Below are 22,244 nucleotides of genomic sequence, written 5' to 3' on the forward strand. Positions count from 1 at the left end.
TTTTTTTTTTTTTTAGGGTTTCTCTGATAATAAGGCCTAAACTCTGATACCCATGGATGCTGCAGAGTACCGCAAGAGAGGGAAGGAGATGGTGGACTATATTGCAGATTACCTGGAGAAGATAGATAAAAGGCAGGTCTTCCCAGATGTGGAACCAGGTTATCTAAGGCCCCTCATTCCAGACTGTGCTCCCCAGGATCCTGAGAGCTTTGAGGATGTCTTTAAAGACATTGAGAAGATCATTATGCCAGGGGTAAGAAAAATGGATTTGTAGTGTAACGTTCAATAGAGCATTTAGGTTCCCAAAGATTTTAAAGAAAGTGTGGATTGAGGGCTGTGCAGCTAGATCTTACGAACACTGATTAATTTTTGGAAAGTGGGAGTCTGCTTTACATCCTTAGTTAAATATGATCTAACGCTTTATACAAGTAATGTTTTCTGTTCTTGCTAGATATAATAAAATCATTCCTTTGCTTCATGCGAGGCTTGCTTTTGGAAATAATTCCCTTTCCTCCCTTGAATTGGTTAAGGCAAAGCTTCATAACTTTCAATTTCAGGTGATATTTTTTCTGCTTGCAAAGCACAGTAAATATTTTATAAAATGGGATTTTTATTAGTCTGCTGTGCCTAAAGGGTTCCTTCAAGCTGATCTTTAAATGTTAAAATTCTCTTAGGAAACTTCTTTTTATTACAGAATTGACTATAAAGGATTCTCCCCAATACTTGTTCTGTTGACTTACTCCCCTAAATGTCAAGTTCCTCTAGTACTTTTAAGGCAGATTGCCACTACCTAAATATTGGACAAACAATGCAAAACAAAGTGTCTGGCATTTGCCCATTTCTGAATCTTTCTTGTTTTTCCACTCATGGTATGCCTTTTTTATTTAAAATACATGCTTGTCTGCTAAGGACTGTAAGTAACTTGAAGAGGACTGGATTATTAGTAAATGTAAATGAGGAATCTCTCCTTTGGATCTCTGCAATAGCCACTTGTGGTTGCTTCTCTGGATGTAGCTAGGTGATATGATTGCTATGTGACTGGATATGGAACCACTGCTCTGCAAATGTGTTCAGTCAGTGTACTATAATACCAATTCTTTTTCACTGGACAATGTAAATATTTGATTTTCAATATGACCTTATCTTGTTTCCCTTGGAGCCAACCCTGCTGTCCTTTCACAGGCCAAAGCTTCCCTGAAGACAATGGAAATCTCTCCTCTCTTCTCAGAGACTTGTGGATGAAGTCTTAAATCCAACAGGATTAAATCAGTGCAGATTAGATAAAGGGATTATGTCCAACGCATGCAAATAACTTTCATTGCTGCTTATAGATATGATTTCCTTTTCTTTTTCATTGGAGCAAAATACTAATCTTTTTTTTTTTTTGATTGTGAAATAGAACAGAAAACACTTTGCTTTGAACGCTTGAGAACATCCAGTAAAATAATATCAAATTAAAAAATAAGAAATTAATCATTTGAGAATAGAAAATAGAAAGTGAGAGATACAATTCCAATTAAGTCATCAACATGTCATGTTCCCTCTTAACTAAATTGATTTTTCTTGATGTTTACCTGCCCTGTAAATAAATTTACTTTTACAAAGTGATACATTCTGAAGAAATGTTCTATCCAAAACTTTCCTGTTAATGTTTGTGATACAAAGAGCACAAGTACATAAATCCCAGTTCTTATAGTAACTCTGATTCTGCCCATGTTGTTTATGCCAAATACTGGACAATCACATGAACACAAAATCACAAAGTCATAGTATAGTAGAGGTTGGATGGCACCTCTGGACATCATTTAGTCCACCTCCACTGCTCAAAGCAGAGTAAATTAGAGCAGGTTGCTCAGAACCATGTCCAATTGGATGTTGAATATTTTCAAGGATGAAGTCTTCACACTTTCTCTGTTGTCCTGTTCCAAAGTTTGACCACCCTCACTGTAGAAAAGCTTTTTCTTAGGTTTAAGTGGAATTTTCTGTATTTCAATTTGTACACACTTCTTGCCTTGTCACTGAATACCATTGAGAAGAATCTCACTTCATCTTTGTTACATCCTCCCATGAGGTGTTTACATACATTAACAAGGTGCCTCCTGAGATTTCTGCAGGCTGAACCACCCCAGCTCCCTCAGCCTCTTGTCATGCGACAGGTGCTCCAATCCATTAATCATCTCCATGGCCATTCATGGGAATCACTCCAGTATGTACATGACTTTCTTTTACTGGAGAGCCCAGAACTGGACACAGCATTCCAGGTGTGGCCTCACCAGTGCTGAGTACATGGGAAGGATCACCTCTTTTGACCTGCTGGCAACAGTTTTCCTAATGTGGCCCAGGATGCCGTTGGCCTTGTTCGCTGCAGGGACACATCGGTGGCTTATGTTCAGCTTTTCCACCAGGACCTTTTCTGCAGAGGTGCTTGCAAGCCAGTCAATCCCTGGCCTGTAATGGTGCAGGGTGTTATTCCTCCCCAGGTACAGGATTTTGCATTTCTCTGTTAACTTGAGATTCCTGTTGGCCCATTTCTGCAGCTTTTGAATTGCAACATGACCATGCAGTGTTTCAAATTTTCCTCCCAGTTTTACATCATCTGCAAAACTGCTGAGGGTGCACTTTGTCCCATCATCCAAGTCATTAATGAAGATGTTAAACAATATTGGCCGTGGTATTGATTCCTGGGGTACACCACTGGCCTCCAGCTGTACTTCGTGCCACTGATCACAATGCAGTTTTCACTCCACTGTCCACTTATCTAGTCCATATTTCATCACTGTGTCAGTAAGGATGTTATGGGAGACAGTATTGAAAGTCTTAACTTAGTTTAATATCCTGTGCTCTCCCCTTGTCCATCAAGCCAGTCATCTTGCAGAAGGCTGTCAAATTCCTTAGCCATGATTTCCCCTTCATAAATCTTTTCTGCATAGCCCCAATCACCTTTTTGTCCTCAATATGTCTGGAAATAGCTTCAAGGTTCCATCATCTTCCCTGGGATTGGGGCGAGGACTGTAGTTTCCCAGATCCTCCTAGCACTTCTTGAAGATAGTGACATTTGCTTTTTTCCAGTCTTTCAAAAACATTCCCTAGTTGCCGTAATCTTTCAAAGATATTTGAGAGTAGTTTCAATGACATTGTCTAGCTCCTGCAGCCCTTGTACATGCATCCCATTAAGTTCCATGGACTTATATTTGTCCAGTTTATTTAAATGTTCCTAACCTGTTCTTTCTCCATGTGAGGTCTTCCTTGCTAAAGGCTTTTCCGTGTGTCTCGGGAGCCTGGGATTCCTGAAGGCAAATTTACCAGTAAAGACTGAGGTGAAAAAGGCATTGAGTGCCTCAGCCTTTTCCCTGTCCTTTGTTTCCAAGTCCCCAACCCCATTTGGCAGCAGGCCTACATTTACCCTACTTTCCTTTTAATACTGATGAACCTGCAGAAGTCTTTCCTGTTGCCCTTCATATCCCATCCCTAGATGGCTTGGCTTTACTAACCCTGCTCTGCTTTAGCCTGATCTTGTTTTCAAGGATCTTTCTTGTCCACATTACCCTTCAACCTTTGCTTGCTGACTCAGTCCACCTTCCTCCCTTGACTGTGGGTTTTCATCTCCTTCCCCCATCATTTCTAATTTAAAGTTAGGTTAGCTAGCCTGTCTGTAAAGATATTTTTGCCCCAATCGTTCATGTGGATCCTTTCTCTTCCGAGGATTTGATCCTCAAAGAGGATCCCACTGGTCTTAAAACCCAAATCCCTGTTGTCAGCACTAGGGTCAACACTCAGGTTGCCTGAGAGCTTCACTAGACAGAGCAGGGCTCCCAGCCCGTCTCCAGCTAGGGCCTGAACCTATTCTGTAGTTGCAGATCTGCAGGTGGAGGAGCAGCTTTCCTCCTAGTGCCAGTAGTTACAAGCTACTGCCCTTCACCATCATAGGACTCCATTTCCCAACCAAATAAGCAGAGACTCTGACTGCCCCACCTTTGGCACATCTGGGGGGTTCTGGCTCTTGTATTTGAGATACCTTGTGCTATGTCTCAGGGAAGATTCACTCAATCTCCTTTTTGTCATCTCTGATGCTGCGTGATCTGCTGACCTCCTCTTGCTGCTCCTTTGCACCGCAACACAGACCCTCTACCAGTACGTGCCTCCTGCAGGCTAAGAAAGCCATGTCCCACTGCCCCAGCCTTGTCAAAAGGCCCCATCTTCCCTACAGTCCCAGGCCTGCAGAGCTGCATATTCCCTTGGGAGCTTAGTTTGTGTTGAGACCTGTGACGTGCCAGGGGTAGTTGTTCCAGTTGCTACTGGGGACTGTGTCCTGTGGAGCGTCACCCCCACTGCAGAGCCCAGGTACACTGACCTTAGCAGGGTTTCTGGACCTCTTCTGTGCATGGAACTGCTGCATCTGTTGGCTGCCTCTGTTAGCTGTACTCGCAGAAACTGAAGTGTGAAAATGATGATACTGTGCAAGCACATGGAGGCAGGGAGTATAGGAAGAGCTTAGCATAGTAAGACATTCACATTTTCTTTAGAGACCTTTAAAATTATTTATAATTATTTTTAGGGTCTTCTGAAATTGGCTATAGGGACAATCTACCCCCATTACATTTTCCCTTAATCTTTTTCCTGACAAGACTAACATTGTCATATTACTTACGTACTTGTAAGAGGTCATAAAACCTTGTTTTGCCCATAAGCTATCAGTGGCCCATAAGTGATTCTTGTTTCCTTTATGTTGACATCTTTACTGTGTTAGTTGTGTTCAGATATTTGCTACTTATTAGATGATTGAAAATGTGAAAATGGTGTTTCTTCAGAGGAGCAAGGATCAATTCATTGTGTAAAGCAATAATGCGGTATCCGCTGCTGTCTTTATGCTATAGGAGAACAAGCATGCATGAGTGGTAAAACTTCTTTTATTTCCTGTGAAATTGGACGTAGACCTGCAAAGGGAAGTTCTTGAAATGATAATGACCATAATGGTGCTATACACAGGGACTGAGGGAACAACTGCTGAGCTCTGACCTCCACAGTAGAAAGCCAAGGTGGAAGGGATCCGCATATAAAAATATCAGCAAGAGTCACCTTTCTCTCTCAGACTTGGTTTGTTCTCTTGAAATAGATCTCCTCCTTTTTTAGAGCCAAAAATGATCGAGTTTAGTTGTAACTGCAAATAGCAGTACTGAAGACGCTAATTTTCCAGCTGAAGTACCTGTCCTTGGTGTGTGGTAAAGGAAGACTCTTGGTTAGACTAAGCAAGCCACAAGAAAGAAAGACATCCTTAGAGGAAATCTGGGAAATAAAATGTCTCTGAGAAGCGCTAGAGTGGTAATTACTGAACTCAAGACGTTTGTGTATCACTGTTTATCAGCAGAGGGCTGAAAAAACAAGCATCAATTATGTCATGCTCTTTGCAATATTTGACTGTGCCTGTTCCAACGTGGCGAAAGAAATGAATTTTCCAGCTGATTCAGGCAAAGGGGGAAGGGGAGGCAGGAAGAAGAACCGCAGCTGCACTTGCCTTAGGGCTTTTGGCTTTTTTGCTTTGTGTGAGTGGTACAACTGGAATCTGCTGTGTTTCATCAAACAAATGGCTCCCAGCAAGTAGGCAGTTTAACTTGATTAACCCAAGATGAATGTCACAAGTCTTACAGATCACAGAGGATTAGAGCTGGGGAGATGAACAGTGGCAGACCTGGCTCATTATGGACGTCAGTGAAAGTCTGTGCTTGTGGGTCCTGTCAGGGATTGCTGTTTATTGGCTATTTTTAAATCTATTTGTTGTTTTCCTGTGAAGAACCAAGTCCCATCCAATTTTTTTTCTGATTTGTGAAGGAAGGTGTTTGCCACAAGTGCTCTAAAACTTCATTACAGCAAAGAAAGTGATCCTGACATGAAGAAAGTTAGAAGATGAAATATGCCAAACATATCATATCCCATTATTTCTATTGAATGTTGCAGTGTGGCAGTACTTTTCCTGTTTTCAAATTTTACTAGATTGGACTTGTGGAGCACTATCAAGTATCTCACAGATCCTTAAAAATTGCTTAGATGTTGCATAAGATAATTCTAAATTTTGCTGCTGCAAGACAATTGACTACAATTTATGCAGTTGTGTTGTTCTCTCATATTAGTACAGATAAAATGGAATTGTACATAAATCACAACTTGTTATAGGGAGGTGATAGTTTAATTTTCTACAGAAGTTGTTAGATACTGGAATGGATTGTTTCATTTTGTGGTGAGGAGCTGTTTTGGCCAGATTCAGTGCCTGAGTTTTAGAAAACGACTCCAGTGTGTGGGCAAGAGAGTTCTGCGGACCTCTGCTGCATTAAAGACGCTCTTGCTAAGTCTGTTGTATGATGGAGATGAAAGAACAAGATACCGGAGTCCCTGGAGGCAGAGGCTCGAGAGCAGTGCCATGAAGGGAAACTCACACTGCCACTGCCCGTGCAATTCTTGTCTTCTAGGCAGACAAATGGAGACCTCCGATTTTGGAACTGTTGGGAGACAGGGGCAAGACCTAATTTATTTCTAATTTGAGTAAAAGATAGATAAAAAACTGAGAAAAAAACAAGGTAAGGTTTTGTAAAAAATGGGATCCTGCATTACAGCCAGGTAGTAGAGAACTGTTGACTGGGCCCAACCTCTAATCTTTCCTGATTTTGTGACAATTTGTTTCTGCTTCCTGCATTAGTTAAAAATGACTATTTTTCCCTTAATACAGATGACCCACTGGCACAGTCCGTACTTTTTTGCCTACTTCCCTGCAGCTTCTTCCTTCCCAGCAATTCTTGCAGATATGCTGTGTAGTGGAATAGGATGTATGGGCTTCTCTTGGGTAAGTTTACTGGGGTACGTATTGCTATGTGGTAATGGTGTTTCACCTTGCCAAGATTTTAAGCATTTCAGTAACAGTGAAATTATTGATTAATAGCAGTGAAGTGACAGGACTATTAGCAGTGCAAACTTACTGCTAAATCATTAAGTAGTATGACTGTTGCCTATGACCCAGTGTTGTTACTTCTTTTATCATCTGGGTGAATGGAAAATTGTGTTTAAAAAAATCCACATTGATATGAGATAGGTTCTTCTCAACAGAGGTTAGTTGTTAATGTTGAAAAAAAATATGCAAGATGCAAATCCTAGCTCTGACATTTGATAGTCATGCTTCTATGAGAGGCCCAGTTTAACATGTTTTTGGTAAATATTAGAAGCAATATGCACAAAATAGTCTTCAGGTCCCTAACTTAGCTAGTGAAATTAGTCAGCTAGTCTCTTCCTGTATAGTCAAAAGAGACAGAGAAAGACTTATTATTGTTTCTCTTCATTGTCTAGTGAGGTTATTCCCTCTGTTCTATTTTCAACGCAGGCCGCAAGTCCAGCTTGCACAGAGCTGGAGACTGTCATGCTGGATTGGTTAGGGAAGATGATTAATTTGCCGGACGAGTTTTTAGCTGGGAAAGATGGCCAGGGTGGAGGAGTCATTCAGGTAAGAGGGGAAAAAAGAATATGGGATGAGTTTGTGGACTTCATGATTTTGTAAAACCTTCATGCCAAAACACTAATAAAAGGAAAGATATATTTTTTCTGCCACATGGGTTCCTTTCAGATTTTCAGAAAGATTGATGCTCTGTGAGAATGTCCATAGGTGAGCAGGGTCATTGATGAAAGTAGTGGTTTTGTTTTTAGAGCAGCTGAGTTCTGAAACTCTCTCCTCTGTGAGGAATTGTTAGTAGTTTAATTTAACAGCACAGTTGGGGCTTAAAATTCAAATAATAATGTTGAAAAATTGTGTAGGATGGAAACTTTAATTTGTTGATCAAGTGAAGTGACCGCATACTTACCAAAAATATGCAGCAATGTTTCGTGGCTGAAAACAGAAAAAAACTTCTCAAATAGAAATATATCTGAGAATTTTGAGGACAGCATCATGAAAAGTGGTTACAAAGGCTTTCACAAAGTCCACCTTAGGCATGTTCAATTGTTTACTTCAGTTTCCAAAAGAGCCTTCCTTTTTTTTTTAAGGAAAACACTCTCAGAGATCAAGCAATGGAAAAGAATATAGGAGAGAATCTTCTACAAGTAGAAATACGAGAATGTAGTAGAAAGTCTATCAATTTTTGTCAGAGAAGTTGAAATTATTTTAAGAAGTTTTCCTTATATAATAAAATGAAACAGTGGAACATTAAAATAAAATGAAGAGCTGCTTAAAGTTTTAACCTAAATGGTTCCATCAGTAGATAATACAATTTTCAGACTACACTGCAGTATCCCAAATAGAATATTGGGATTTTAGACAATTTGACATTGACTACTTAATGAGAATCTACAGTGTCTGAACAGACTATCTGTACAATAAGGAATATATCATCAATGGGCAAACTTGCATGCCTAATGAAACTGTATTGTTTGTCAGCCGTGGCCTTTCTGCAAATGCAGACTCTGGTCACAGCTAGTAATCTAACTAAAATAGAATAGATCTCTACTGTGAAAAAACTGAATTTTAAATAATTGTTCTGTTGATAATCTCTGGAGACTGGTCATTGGAGGCCAGGGCACAATCCATTTTATCCTAAGACAGGCTTCTAAAATACATCTGAATTACATGCTAGAAGTGCAGGCTTCTTTCTTTCATCTCAACTGCAAATGCCTACAGCATATTTCAATGAATTCTTCCTAATATAATCCTAGGTGAGTATGAATTTAACCCAACTGCTATGATTCTCCTAAGATGGAGCTGCACCTACACCAGTATATTTCAAAAATAACCCTGTACTCATCCGCTTGCTCTGTTAGGACCTTTTTCATTACAATTACTAGGGAGGAGCTTATGCTCAAGAAATCAAGCTTTTTTCATGTGTCTCAACAGTATTTATTTTGTACCAGTGAAAGCAGGCAATTATGCCTGATGGTTATCAGCAGAAAATATTGCCCTTCCAGGCTGCCAATGCTGGATTGCCCATAATTTTCATCAGAAACCAGTCAGTTTCAAGAATCGAAAGTGGTGTTCTGTGCTCCTGCTTTCAATGAAGTCATTTGTGCTGCAGATCTTCTTGTCTTGCTCTTGAAACAATAATGATACAAATAAGAGAGCGGGAGGCAAAGACAACATGAGCCTGTGAAAGTGCCAGTCATTCTCTTGGTAAATACCAAGTAATTATTTTGGTATTGGGTAAAACTGAGCCTGTGAAAATTGGCTCTTAATTACATTTGAAAGTCTATGTCAATATGAAGCACTTTGTTGTTGCGTGCAGGATGACACTTGAAAATGGCAAAAGATGAAAGAAAATTTCAGTTCAGAGCTCTGGTGGACATGAACATCAGCTCTTGCTGATATTTCTTCCGCCTCTTGAGCCTGCTCGCCATGGCAACCTTTGTTTGCTTGCGGTAAAAGGAAAGGTATCATCATCCTTCACTTAATGCAGAATACAGCATTCAAGAGGAGAAAAAAAACAGCTTTTAAAAATAGGTGAGAAAGCAACTTTCTCCTGGAGCTTGTATCCTGCTGTTCATTCTAGACAAACTGCTGAAAAGTGTACTTACTTTGAATTTTAAAGAGTTTTCTTGCTCTGCAAAGAAGTAGTATTTTAAGGGTGAAACAAAATGAGACTCAGCCTGTCTTTGGCCTGGTTAGGAACACCGCTGATCTATCTTTCTTGTCAGTTAGCCAAGTAGTTCAAGAATCAAGGGGTGTTTTTTCCTCAAAAATATTTAGTGCAAGACTTTAATGCCAAGGGACTAGAAGAGCCTTACAAAACAGGTTCTGCAAACACTGTAAACTTCAGTATAAAAAAGGTGACTTATGGAAACTGAGGGAAGGTGAAAAAGCCTATGTCTATCATGAGACATCAAAAAGCATTTCCAAATTTCTGGATTCAGGTGCCTTTAGGCTATGTACCAGCTTTATATCAGGAGGAAAGATTCAGCAGGCTCTTCCCTATTCATCCTTGTTTCTGTGTTAGGAAATTCTTAGAAGAACTGTTGAGTACACTGACTGTGCACCAGCCTGGAAGAACAGCCAGGATTCCAGGACATTTTGTGGCACTCCTCAGAACGCTGAAGCTATTCTTGAGCCTAAATCAAGTAATTTGCCTGCTCAGCCAGGCAGTGTCCAGAATAGTGGGGGCTTAAATTTCCAGATCTCAAATTAATGCTTTAACCGTTGGAATTTCCTGCAGCCATTTTCTTTCATTTTCTTTCATATATTTGTGTGCATTTTTTTAATATGCATATTCCTTACATGTCCTGTAAAGACACTCACAGTTTCACAGGGTCTTAGCATTACAAAAAAAAAAAAAGAAAAAAAAAGAAAAAAGGGTAAATTTCTCTGCATATATTTGAAAGAATTTCATGTATCCCCTTAAATAATTAGTGTGATTTCCCACATATTGAATGCAAGGGTGCTAGAGCTAACTTTATTGTGAAGAATAGAAGTTTAAAAAGGTTGTTTTCAGTGTCTTGCCCAATGCGAGATGGAATTAGGTCTTTCACACAGGCTTTATGTTGCCCAACTTCATTATGAGGACATAAAACTTACCCGAAAAACTGTATGAACATCACAATAAGTTCCAGTGGTTTGTGCAAATGAAAAGTATTCTCATCTGCTGAATTGCTGGAAAGGGTATTTCAAGCAACTTTTTCTGATAGTATATGCCCATTATGCAGGTCTTTTGATTATGCAGGGTTCTTTAGAAGATTATATACTGCTTGTAAAAGAAAATAGGAAAAAACTGCACCTTTTCAGAAAATAGGTGATGTTCTTAACTGTAAAACATGCCTCATGTCTGTTGGACACCCAGGATCCGAGTCATCATATTGCAGCTCAAAGGACTGTCAGGAAGTGTATTTTTTTTTCACTGTTACTTAGATAATATTGTGCCGAGCATGGCAGAAATAGTTTTGCTAACAAAGACATGGTGACAGAAGTGTCTCATTAGGAAACTTATACAGTGTGAGATTCTTCTCACATTTTGTCAGATAAAGGTGAACATACAAGAAGGTATCTCTAGAGGTACCATTTATCTTAGTCCAGAATATTGGCCTAAAATAGATGAAATTACTGCTTTCTGTATTTGCTTACCTCTGTTCAGGAAAACTGAATACTAGGGGACCCTAAGCCATTATTTTATTACAGATATTTAACTTGTAGACAGATAAAGTAAGATGAATCAGATCTTGATAGTTCTTTGTGTGTCAGATGAAGATAATTGTGTGTGCACACTCTTGCGTCATGAGTTTTGAGAACTATGGACAGGCATGATTTCTCGGTGTTGAGAAATTCTGATGAGTATTCTGATTATCTGGCTACAGACCACATGCAGCGTAAAATTAAATGGGGAGATTGCCAAGTTATGTTTTCTGTAATTAATAGAATATCCTTCACCCCTTGCCTCCACATGGAAGTTCTACCTTACTTGACCCAAGAGCAATATTTGTTTTCCTATATTTCCCTCCATTACCATGATGCTGTATGCAGCAGCAGCAGCTGTAAGAAATGCACAAAACTGTCCCCAGCTTGTCTTTGTGCTCTGATGCAGACCCTGGGGTCTACATTCCTCAAATCCCACATCACCAGAAAGGCAGATAAAATATATTTGTCATGGCAATACATTTAGCATATGTTTAGGAACTGTCTTTTTCCTGCTTAATCCATTCATGAGGCTGTTGAATTTCAGCTGGATTGTGTTCACTTACTGTTGAGCTGTTGATGTGTGTGGAAGGCAGCTTTGTCTCACATAAATAGCTCAACTCACTTCGGTATTAGGAGAAAGTCTAAGTTCACTGGGATCATTCTCATGTATGAAATCTGTAGGATCAGGTGCACCTCTAGGGAAGAAATAAGACTTCCCAAGTAATTACATTTGTCGTAATTAGTAATTGTACACAAGTCTTCAGCAGAGGGAGGATAGAATTTTGCTACAGGGTAAGAAATATCACTCCAAAATGAGCTTGTTGACAGTAGGGATATTTCTGAGATGTGCTTATTAATATAAACAACTGTATTTATTGCAGTGTTGGGTGCTTTCACATGACAATTGTTTAACTTGGAAAGTAACTAAAATCTCTATCTTGCGTATGGACACCCAAACCCATTGAAATTTATGAACATGTGTTTACAAACTGTTACTTATAGTTTAAAAGAGTAGTTTAGAGCATGTTTCATCTGTCTGTTCTAGAGGGAAACCATAAAAAGAATTTGTGGGAACTGGTATTCTCTAGTGAAATTTACAGATCAATTGATACAAAGAATTCTGCTCTTTGTTGTCACAAAGTATCCAAGACACAATTTAAACTCATGTTTTGTGAGTCAAAGGTCAATTTAGAAATAGTGTGTGACTGTGCCTTTCATCTGTGTGTTTTTGATGAATAAAATGTACATAACTAATACTTTGAAATGCAGTTAGCTACATATGTAGTTGAATCCTGCTTGTTTGCTTTTTCAGTGTTTTTTCTCCTTTAGCCACAATAATTGACTCACCCAGGGTAACTGTAAGTATTAAATAAGTGTTATAGTTAGACATGTTGCTTGACAGAAATGAGATTTGATGGTTAGATTCCGATGGAAGTTAAATGTGCAAAAATCCAGAGTAGCAGAAATCAACAGTCACTGATTTAGCTACTGGTTATTGGTGCCTGGTTCAAGAGCCTTTTCACATGCAGTTAAGTCTGTGAATCCAGTTTTCTAGCATTATTTGCAAGGCTGGTGTCTAAACTGAACAAGCAGAGAGCTTCAATAGAGCAGACAGGGGCATGCACAGTTTTTCATATGCAGTTTCTGTTAACAACTTCCCAGACCCATACAGAAGAAAATATTGCTTTTCTTCCTCTGGAATGTCATCCTTTTGAACCTTCCTTCAATTTGTCCCACAGGGAAGTGCAAGCGAGGCCACCTTGATTTCACTGCTTGCTGCAAGAACAAAAACTATCAGACGGGTGCAGTCAGAAAAGCCTGAGCTAACAGAAGCAGACATCATGGGTAGGCTGGTGGCCTATGCTTCTGATCAGGTAAGTACATCTTAAAACCATGGAAACATGGGCTCTCTACTTAACAGTTTGAGCCATCTCAATAGGCAGGTCACTTTGGATTGGTGACCATTTGGTCCTGCTTCTTTAAATCATAAGTGGGCTGGAATCTCATCTGTGCTACTGTAATACAAAGAATAAGAATCTGAAGGTCAGTGTTACATAAGTATTGCTTTTTACACAGAGAGCTTATGTGAAGTAAAAGAAGATGCTTGGGTAAGGTGGCAATTTCAGTTGTATTGAGTAGGTCTAGACCATCTTATGTTACATCTAGGCTTGCGTGTCCATGTGCGCACACGTTCTTTTCCTCCTACATACACATGAGCAAGGAAACGTACATACATCCTGTCCCTTTACGCCTGCATGGGTGCAGGCGCATGCACACAAACCTTAGTGCATTAATATAAAGCAGACTGGTCATAGAACTTGAAGAAGCCCCAAACATTATTATTTAAAAAAAAAAAACTACAAAGCCAACCCTAAAATCTCCATGTATCAATACAGATAAGAAATATTCTAAGAAAACAGGAAACATAATCCTTGATTTCTGACTGTGAGTGATATTTAGCAGACTGAGTTAGGCTAAATTCTCAGCAGGCCAGGACCATGAGAGGCTTTTACTGTTAATGAAAGCAATTTTTAGTCTTCCGAGTTCTGGTGCTCTTACCTTTCTGATACTAATCCTACTGGAGGGCCAAGCAATGTTGCTTCTGTCAACAGCTGTGACATTTTCCTCTCTAAATGTCAACGAGATAGAAAAAGCTTCTTTAGTACTCGATGTTTAGTCAGTTTTACGGTGATTTACTACTTAGTGTACATTCCAAAGCACTGGAGAGCAACTTAAAAGTACACTTACTCTTTGCTGGTGGGAAGAGGGACTACACTTGTAGGGTGAGAACAGTCAGGACAAGAAAACACGAGGAAGGATGACTGTTTTCAAAAGGCACAAAGGATATTTGTCCTTTTTTTTGTCTGGGACCCTAAGGTCTGTGCTGCGCAGACCGTCAGTCCCAGAGCTCCAACTCTGACCCAGTGATGCACAAAGCATTTTACTTGTTTTCATTTTTTGTCCCATGTAAGTGGCTGACCTGAAATGAGGATTGACAGGCCTTCCTGCCTACTGAAGGTCAGAGGATCTTATGTTTATAGAAGGATTTGCCTTAAGATATTGCTGACCTTTCAAAGCAGATTGTTGCCGAGCTCACGGGTCCTTCTGCATTAAGAACAGACCTGTGTGACTCATAAGCAATAATCCACAAAAGAAAGTAAGCCTAAGCCTTTCTGTGGGAGAGAAAACTATGTACTGGCAGAGAACAACACTGCAAGAATGGAGGTAAAAGTTGGCCAGTAAGGAGACCCAGAGCAGAAAGCTGAACTCAGATCTTGTATATCTTGGGAGATCATTTTAGCTTCTTGGCAGTTTGGGAAAATCCTTATCCCACTGAAATAATTTTACTTTACATTAATGAATACAGAGCAGGACTGGCAACAAAGCTTTCCCCAAGCCTGACAGGCTCCTCTTGCAAGGGATACTGAATGTGAGACCTTGGAGCTGAAAGGAGCATGCGGCTACCCCTGACAGTAGACACCTGACTGTTTGGGACTACGACAGAAGTCAGGGTACTTTTTGGGATATACTCACATTTTTTCAGGCCATTTCCTTCATCAGCTGTTTTTTGCTGTGTTTATTTGACTAGATTAAGCAGCTGCCCACTCATTTTGCTGATTTGTTTGGTTCCTTGCTCTCCTCGAGGGTGGTGAGAAATTCCCAAGTACCTTGCTGAGGACTCGAATGAAGTATGGTATTGTTATGGTACACACATTGTTTTTCACTTCAAAAGCAGTTAATTATATTTCAAATCTAGACTTCTATATTTTCTCAAGCTGGTGCCTAATTAGTTTGCCAAAGTACTTTAACAAGAGGCACTGCTGAGATACAAGTTAATAGTCAAGCTGCCTTCAAAACACATCATTCCAGGGATATGTAAAGTTGAAAGGCAGAAACTTTACCTTCATCTGGTCTTGTTCAACATATGTTTTGGCTTAACCTTTTCTGTGATTATATGCTAGATTAGAATAGAATTAGTAAATGCTCTTCTAGGCACTAGTAAGAACCAAGATGGTTGGATGGAGATTATTAATAAAAATAATCACAATATGAAAAGGTTAGGAATTTTTCCGTTTAAATTAATGATGATTAATAAATTCATAGAAAGTGGAAGGTAAAATAGCTTTTTTTTTTTTTTTTAGTCATGCTTTAGATGGGAGTATTTTGTGGCTAAACATACCTTTTATTGTTAACAGTTATTATACTATTGTACTTCACAATTTTGTAAGAATTTCTTTGTTTTTATTTACTGAGATTTACTTTATGTTCTAAAAAATATTATTTAAGGGCAATTCAAATAAAATGGGTTATAAATAAAATAACATATTGGAAAGGATCCTTAACTGCTTATCAAAATGAATGAATGATTGAACCACAATTTATTCAGTAGCTAATTTAAAAAAAATGGTAATGTAAGAAAATATCTCAGTCTATACCATACTATGATGTATATTTTTTTAGGGTTCAGCAAAGCTGTATGCCATAAAAATATGCTGGTGAGCAACTGAATCATTATCAGGCAAGCTGATTATATACATGTCTTTTGGTTGATTTGGAGCCAAATCCTGAAGCTCTTAATCAATTCTCCCTAATTATGAATATGTTAATTAAAGCTCTCGCTAAGGTTAATTGAACTCTTGTCTGAATTGCACCATGGCAATGGTTTCAAGAATACTTCAGGGTTTCTATTAAAGTGTGTGTGCGTGTATATGTGTATGTATGTAAATGTATGTGTGTGTGTCCATCTGTCTGTCTATCTGTATGATAGAGGGAGAAGTATGTATCTGTTACGTACCAGCAACAGTCCCAGGATCTCAACTATTGCTTTACTTGAAAGAAATGATTTTTTATTTTCAAATTCAAATAAACTACTTACATTCCAATAAAAGGAATGTCTTAAAACCTGCCCATTTCTTTGCAGGCTCATTCGTCAGTGGAAAGGGCTGCATTAATTGGTGGTGTGAAGATTAAAAATGTTCCTTCAGATGATACATTTAGTGTTTGTGGTTCAGCCCTAAAGAAATTTTTGGATGAAGACAAAGCTTCTGGTCTCATTCCATTCTTTGTGAGTACTGGATTTAATTAATCAGTGGTTTTATTGCTTCTGATAAGCTATTTTTGACGTGAGTAGATGATCTCATCCCTAACAGAGAGATTGATAAGCAGCCTAGCTAGAATACTAGGACTAGGTTCCATGAGTGTTCTTCACGCATCTTTCTGTGCAGTGTAAGCAATTCATTTGGGCAGTTGGTTGCACTTCTCAGCAAAAATGATGTTTAAAAAGGACTTAAAATTGTTAGACAGTTGAATAAATGCGGGTGAATTTTGTAGTTGCATGTAAACCTGCAATGTTATAATCTCCTAACACTTGAATTTTGAACTGCCTCTTTTACAAAGGTATACTTTTATTTTTTGTGTTCTAACTTACTTACACATAAAACAAGTTTAAAGGCAATAAATTAAATGATGGTCTCTCCAACTTAAGTATTTTCAAGAAAAAATAGTTTCTCCTCACTACTTCAGCAAAAAAATCAACCTCCATAATGTACTCCAAATATCAGCAAGATCAGACATTTTCAGACAGGTACTTGTGAATATGTGACATCTCTAACAGGTGAGCTATAGGGAAACTGGCTGTGGAAGTTCTAAGAAGTGATCATTTGCTGCTGTGTTCACTTTCCTTTCCAGACTTTCCTGCTTCCACAGCGGTCCAGCAAAAGTAAACGTTTTTATCTCAGTAGCTGAAGTTCATAACCCCCCCAATTTTTGACACAGAACAGTGTTATATTGGATACAATTCTAAAGTTTGGTTTTATTATGATAAGTACCTGATCAAAAAGCATATATTTGCTTATTCATTAGACCTACTCTTCCTGAAAGTTCAGAACATCATCTTATTATTTCAAGTTAAAGCAAGATTTTGCCATTTGTTTTTTCATGGAGTAAGTAGCCTCTGCTGTGGTTTTGTATATCATCAACAAAATATTTTGCTCATTTCCAAGCACTATGCATCTACAAAGCTTGATACAGACCATGATTTGTAGAGATCTATAAAGAGGTATAACCTGCTACCAATAATATATTTTTACTGGCCTCCACTGAACATAAAAATGAGGGGAAAAATATTTCAGAAACTGAGAACTTTTAGAAATCTGAGTCAAGAATATGTCACGATTTTTTCAGAAATGTGATGCCTGACAATGATTTTTTTCTTTTCTTTCATGTGGTAACATTTTGAAAAGGGCTAATGTAACTTAAATTTCTATTCAATGTTTTCAGAAGAATTAGCAGATTAAGCTTGCTTATAGTTGTGGATAAGTGCCAAATAAGAAAAAGAAGTCTAAATTTCACCAAGCTTTTTTGAAAAAGTAATGCTTTTACTCTTCTTGTTATTAACCTTCAGTGTCTGTTTTAATATAGTACAAAGATGACCAGGGTGAAAAGTGTTTTTCATATGTACAGAATGCTGCTAATTTCTAGCCTGCCTAGAACTAGTGAGTCTTTGGGATGACCAAGCACATCCATCAATTGCTTTCCAATACAATAAGACTATGACTAAGAACCAAAGCATCTAAAAGGCTGCTTAAATGAAGTTTCTTCTGTGTGCTGCATGTATTGAAGTGGAGATGTGCCATAAGCCATGTTTTATTTGTCAGTTATATGGAACCAGCTCATAATATCTTGTATAAGATTCTATTTGTTTATCTTACTGTTAATTTTAAACAATTACAAGTAAAACACTGTATCACATCGCTATGCCCTATTACACATTTAATGTGTTTTTTCCTTATATTTTGTTCATTAACAAAAAAATGCAACTCGCTTCTCATAAATATTCATCCCTTATTAATTTATCTATGTGCACCAAAGAAGAAATAAAATAGTCTGCTTTATGCATTCAGTGACACCTTTACAAAGGGTGATTTAACTGTTGTTTTTCTTCCTCTGTTTGCTTAGCTGTGCAAAACAGGCTTTCAAAGACAGTAAAGGCTCAGTCTGAGTTAATATGGCCTGTGCCAGGTCTTCCATTTATTTGTATACATAAAACATGTCAGCTTAGATTAAACTAGATCTCATTATCCTTATGGTTGACCTCTTAACTCAAAAGGTGTGTTAATTCTCTGTCATGCTGAGCAGCAGTCCATGCACTGTATTAGTGTTCCCTTTTCTGGCTTGCAGATTTCAAAAGCCTTTCCATTTCTTTTGTTCTTGAGTAATTTGGTGCTATTTTATTTTGTTCTGGTGACAAAGATATGCACATTGCCAAGGAAACACCTTACGCCACTTTATTCCTTGTCTCCCTGTATTCACTGATCCTTCACTAAGGGGAGTGACTCAACATCAAAGCAAAAAGTTTAACATAAGAAATTCTGCCTGAAGAGACAGCAGACATATCATTCCTAATGCAGAGATCTTGGTTGCATCCAAGCTGATGCAGTCTTCCTTATCAGCAAAAAAAAAAAAAAGTTTTGTAGGAGATTAAAAAGAAAATACAAGCAAATTACAATGCCTTATAGGCATGATCCTCCTCTTATATTTAATGTATAAATAAGGAATCTTTATACTGAACTTGATAGAATTGCTTTGCTTATGGAGGTGAGGGGAGAATCAGGAGTACGTTTGCTTGATGTGAAACAGGTTCTCTCATTTCCAGAAATCTGGTAATTATAGGTTTGCTTTTCACATACATAGGATTTGGCAGCCAGCCTTTTTTTGGGAGTAACATTGTCTTTAAAATGAGTCTTTGAATTCCTATCCACCATCAATATCTTTTAGCACTAGTAATGTGTATATCATTTTGTTCAGTGAAGGCTATTGCCAATTAGTGTACCCAGATCTCTACTTTTGTTTACTTTTTTAGATTTCTAAGTTCAGGCTTGTGTTGTTTTCTCTCTTTCAAAATACTTGTGCATACATTGAAGCAGAGATCTTTTCATACAGCAAAGCAAGCGGACTGTGCAAACAAAGCTCTTAATTATGTCAAGTGTTGAGGCACTAAAGGTGCCATGATTTACCCAGAAGCAATTTCCAAGTGTGGCCAATATGCAGCCCTTCATCTGGCCACCAGTTAAGGGAGAGCTTTAAGGCATGTGCTGAAGTCATGTCCATTTCATTAATTATAAACACTAACTGGTGGTTAAGCGCGTGCATAAATGCCTTTCTCAGTTCAGCCCTATGCTCCCATCTTGAGACAGGCCTCTACATAGGACAGATGTTCATTGGGATGCTCAAATATGGAGCCCACTAAATTAAGCACTGCTAAATTCAGAGGTAGGGTCCACTGCATTCAACCCTAATTCACTTGAATGTGTATAAGTATATATATTGCAGCTGGGATATATGTAGTACAATATACTTCAACGACCTTATCCAGTACAAAGCTGCTGTAACACGTTCACCTTGCTGCTGAACAAAGGCCCAGCATGAAATCTCTCTGATTCTAACTGAAATGACTCTTCTGAATGATGATCTGCAGGATATGAAGAGGCAGGCTCTTTGTATACTCACTTACTCGGGAAACAATAAATCAGAATTAGACTGACAGAGGAGCCATCTTTTCAGCAGAAGTTCACACTTAGATCCTGACCACAGATTCCCATTTGGAAGAAGCATTCTTGAGACATGTTTCTTAACTTGCAGGTTCTGAATGACTGCTATTTTGTGAAATACTGAATGTTGGTTTAGTAAACTCTCACAGTTTTCTTCAAGCCACAGACATTCTCCTGAGTGCAAGCTGGCAAAACAACTGATTAGGAGAAAATAAAAATAATAAGAGAACATTGAAAGCTCTGCTTCATTTTAGTTAATTGCAAATGAAAAGCTTTGTGGTGAAACTGTGCAAAATATATCCACATCTTTTTCAAAAGCTGTAGGAGGTTCTTCCAGTTGAAAAGTCTGAGAGTCGTTGCTCTCAGGCATCATAAAGATTCATGCATGTTCCCTGATATAGCTCTTGATTTCAGTAAAGTAATACATGAGATGACTGAGGCAAGCATTTTAGCTGTTTTATATTCGCAACCAGGGCTGAGTCAAATTTGAAGTGCACAACCTGAAAAGGATAATGCCTGCAGGCTCTACTGAGCCATCAGTCCCATTTCTGTGATGCAGCCCGTCCCCCGCCCTTTGCACAAATGAGATTTTGCCCGTGTGATACAGGTTACAAATTAAGTTAGATTCATTGTGTAGTACTGAGGCGGGGTAATGAGAGTCCTGACAAGAGCAGATGCTGTCACTTTAAGTGGTTTCTGAGAATTAAAACAAGTAGCTTTGAGGCTTAGACACCCGCAAAGAGGACAACAAAATTATTTTAGAAACTGAGGTATACTTTACAGAATAAGCCATTACTTAAACAACTAAGCATATGCTTGAACTCATATAATCTCTCATTGAAGCAACATACTCCCTATCCTGATTAGGAGGAGAATACTTCACGTGCTAACACTAATAGCAATAATGTGTAACTTTCTGCTGTGAAATCTCCATCATTATTTTAATTTCTGGAGTAGCCAAGATAATTTCACTTGGATCTTGTCAGAAAGTCCACACCATATTATCATAAAACATACGTATAAAAGCAGACCTAAGTCTATAGTACATTCTTTACTTGGGTATTTTCCAATGCAATGGGTTAACCCCTGTTCTTTATAGACATAGAATAAATAGAATTTTCATCGTAGTATCCTCCATTTCTTGTGACCCAATTTGTAGATCTGTAGTTCAGCCAAAGATGAAATGCAGATTTCTCCTGATTGTGGGAACATCCTGGGTAGACAATAATGTGATAAATATATTTTCACTCCATATATGCATGCCCTTTTAGTAAAAAAAAAAAAAAAAGGGAGCAAACTTACTCCTTTTAAAAAAAATAATCTTGCAATCTTTTTAAAGCAACCTCCCTCAAAGGATGATTAAACTTCCAGAGAAGTCATAGACGTACCTCAAGGCACTGTAATTATGCTGTTCTTCTCATGCGTCTCAGGAATAAGAGAAGGCCCAGTATAGATAAAGATTAGATTATTTTGAGGGAAAAATGTGTTAGCAGCAAAATTTTATTAACTATATATTCAATGTGCTTCTAATTTTCAGAACTGTAGTTGTTTTAAACTCAGGTTCTTAGCAGCTTGATATGGCAAAAATATGAACTGTGCCTTTCTTATTTTAATTGCAACTTTTCCCATAGCCAATATTTTTTATTGCTGCAATGAAACATGATTATAGTTATTAATTTTGCTGTAATTGTGAAGTTGGGAGAACATGTGCTGTCAGGGATATAATGTTTTCAGGGTTTTATATGACTACATTTAATCAGGTCTGCCCTATACAAAGGCAGGATATGACTTCCTCTAAGAGTGTGTGTAAATTTATAGAATTGATTACTATCTGAATGCTTACCATTAAATGGAAAAATTTATCTCTCTACAACAATTTAAAATATTTCTGATGTGTATGGTATAATATAGATGCTGAAATGTTCAAAAGTGTACTTAAAAGAGAGGTTTTACCTCTCTAGCAATAGGTTATTGAATTAGTTCGATATTCTTGGATGTATAATTTTAAATTTCTGGATTTTTGAATGCTTATCCACCTGCCCTTTTTACTGCATGTTTATTTTAGTGTGGGATTTCCTACAAATTTTGAAGTCTAGTTTCTCACTTTGCATGAATTCCCTAAAAACCTGGAACTTGCAAATGAAAATCCCATCATATTTATCCAAGTCATTGTCTGATAATCAGATTATTTTTTCCAAGACGTCAGGCCTTTCTAGTGTGCTGTTGCCACTTTATTTTGCAGAATGAAAAGAAGGAAAAAAAAAAAAAAAGAAAAAAAAAAAAAAAGAAAAAAAAAAAAAAAGAAAAAAAAAAAAAAAGCTTCACAGGAAATGTGAAAAGACATGTTAAAACTTCATGAGAAGTTATTGGGAGGACTAGTTTGGGAAGCCCCAGAAGGAAAACCAATTCTTAGTCTTAAGATGTGTAGAGGACCTGCTTCAAGATATGACTGTAGATGATTTGTAAGAGTTTCCAATATCCAATGGCTGGTAGAAGTGAAAAATCAAGGGGATCTCTAGCTTGAAAGGGGGTAATAACTTATGAATGGGGACAAGTGTTCAAGAGAACAA

At 38.1% G+C, this 22,244-nt stretch overlaps 1 protein-coding gene across 2 annotated transcripts in view; it reads left to right on the top strand.

Annotated features, from left to right (window-relative positions):
- DDC (dopa decarboxylase) overlaps window positions 1-22,244 on the top strand; it is a 72,334-nt gene that overhangs the window by 20,982 nt on the left and 29,108 nt on the right. For both annotated transcript variants that reach the window (XM_014941107.1, XM_014941108.1), the window contains exons 2-6: window positions 17-253; window positions 6,719-6,832; window positions 7,364-7,483; window positions 12,865-12,999; window positions 16,047-16,190. In XM_014941107.1, coding sequence (XP_014796593.1) covers window positions 53-253; window positions 6,719-6,832; window positions 7,364-7,483; window positions 12,865-12,999; window positions 16,047-16,190 — 714 coding nt within the window. In that variant the 5' untranslated portion in view covers window positions 17-52. The remainder of the gene's footprint in view (window positions 1-16; window positions 254-6,718; window positions 6,833-7,363; window positions 7,484-12,864; window positions 13,000-16,046; window positions 16,191-22,244) is intronic.

Source organism: Calidris pugnax, unplaced genomic scaffold (genome assembly GCF_001431845.1).
Source record: "Calidris pugnax isolate Ruff unplaced genomic scaffold, ASM143184v1 scaffold8, whole genome shotgun sequence".
NCBI lineage: Eukaryota > Metazoa > Chordata > Aves > Charadriiformes > Scolopacidae > Calidris > Calidris pugnax.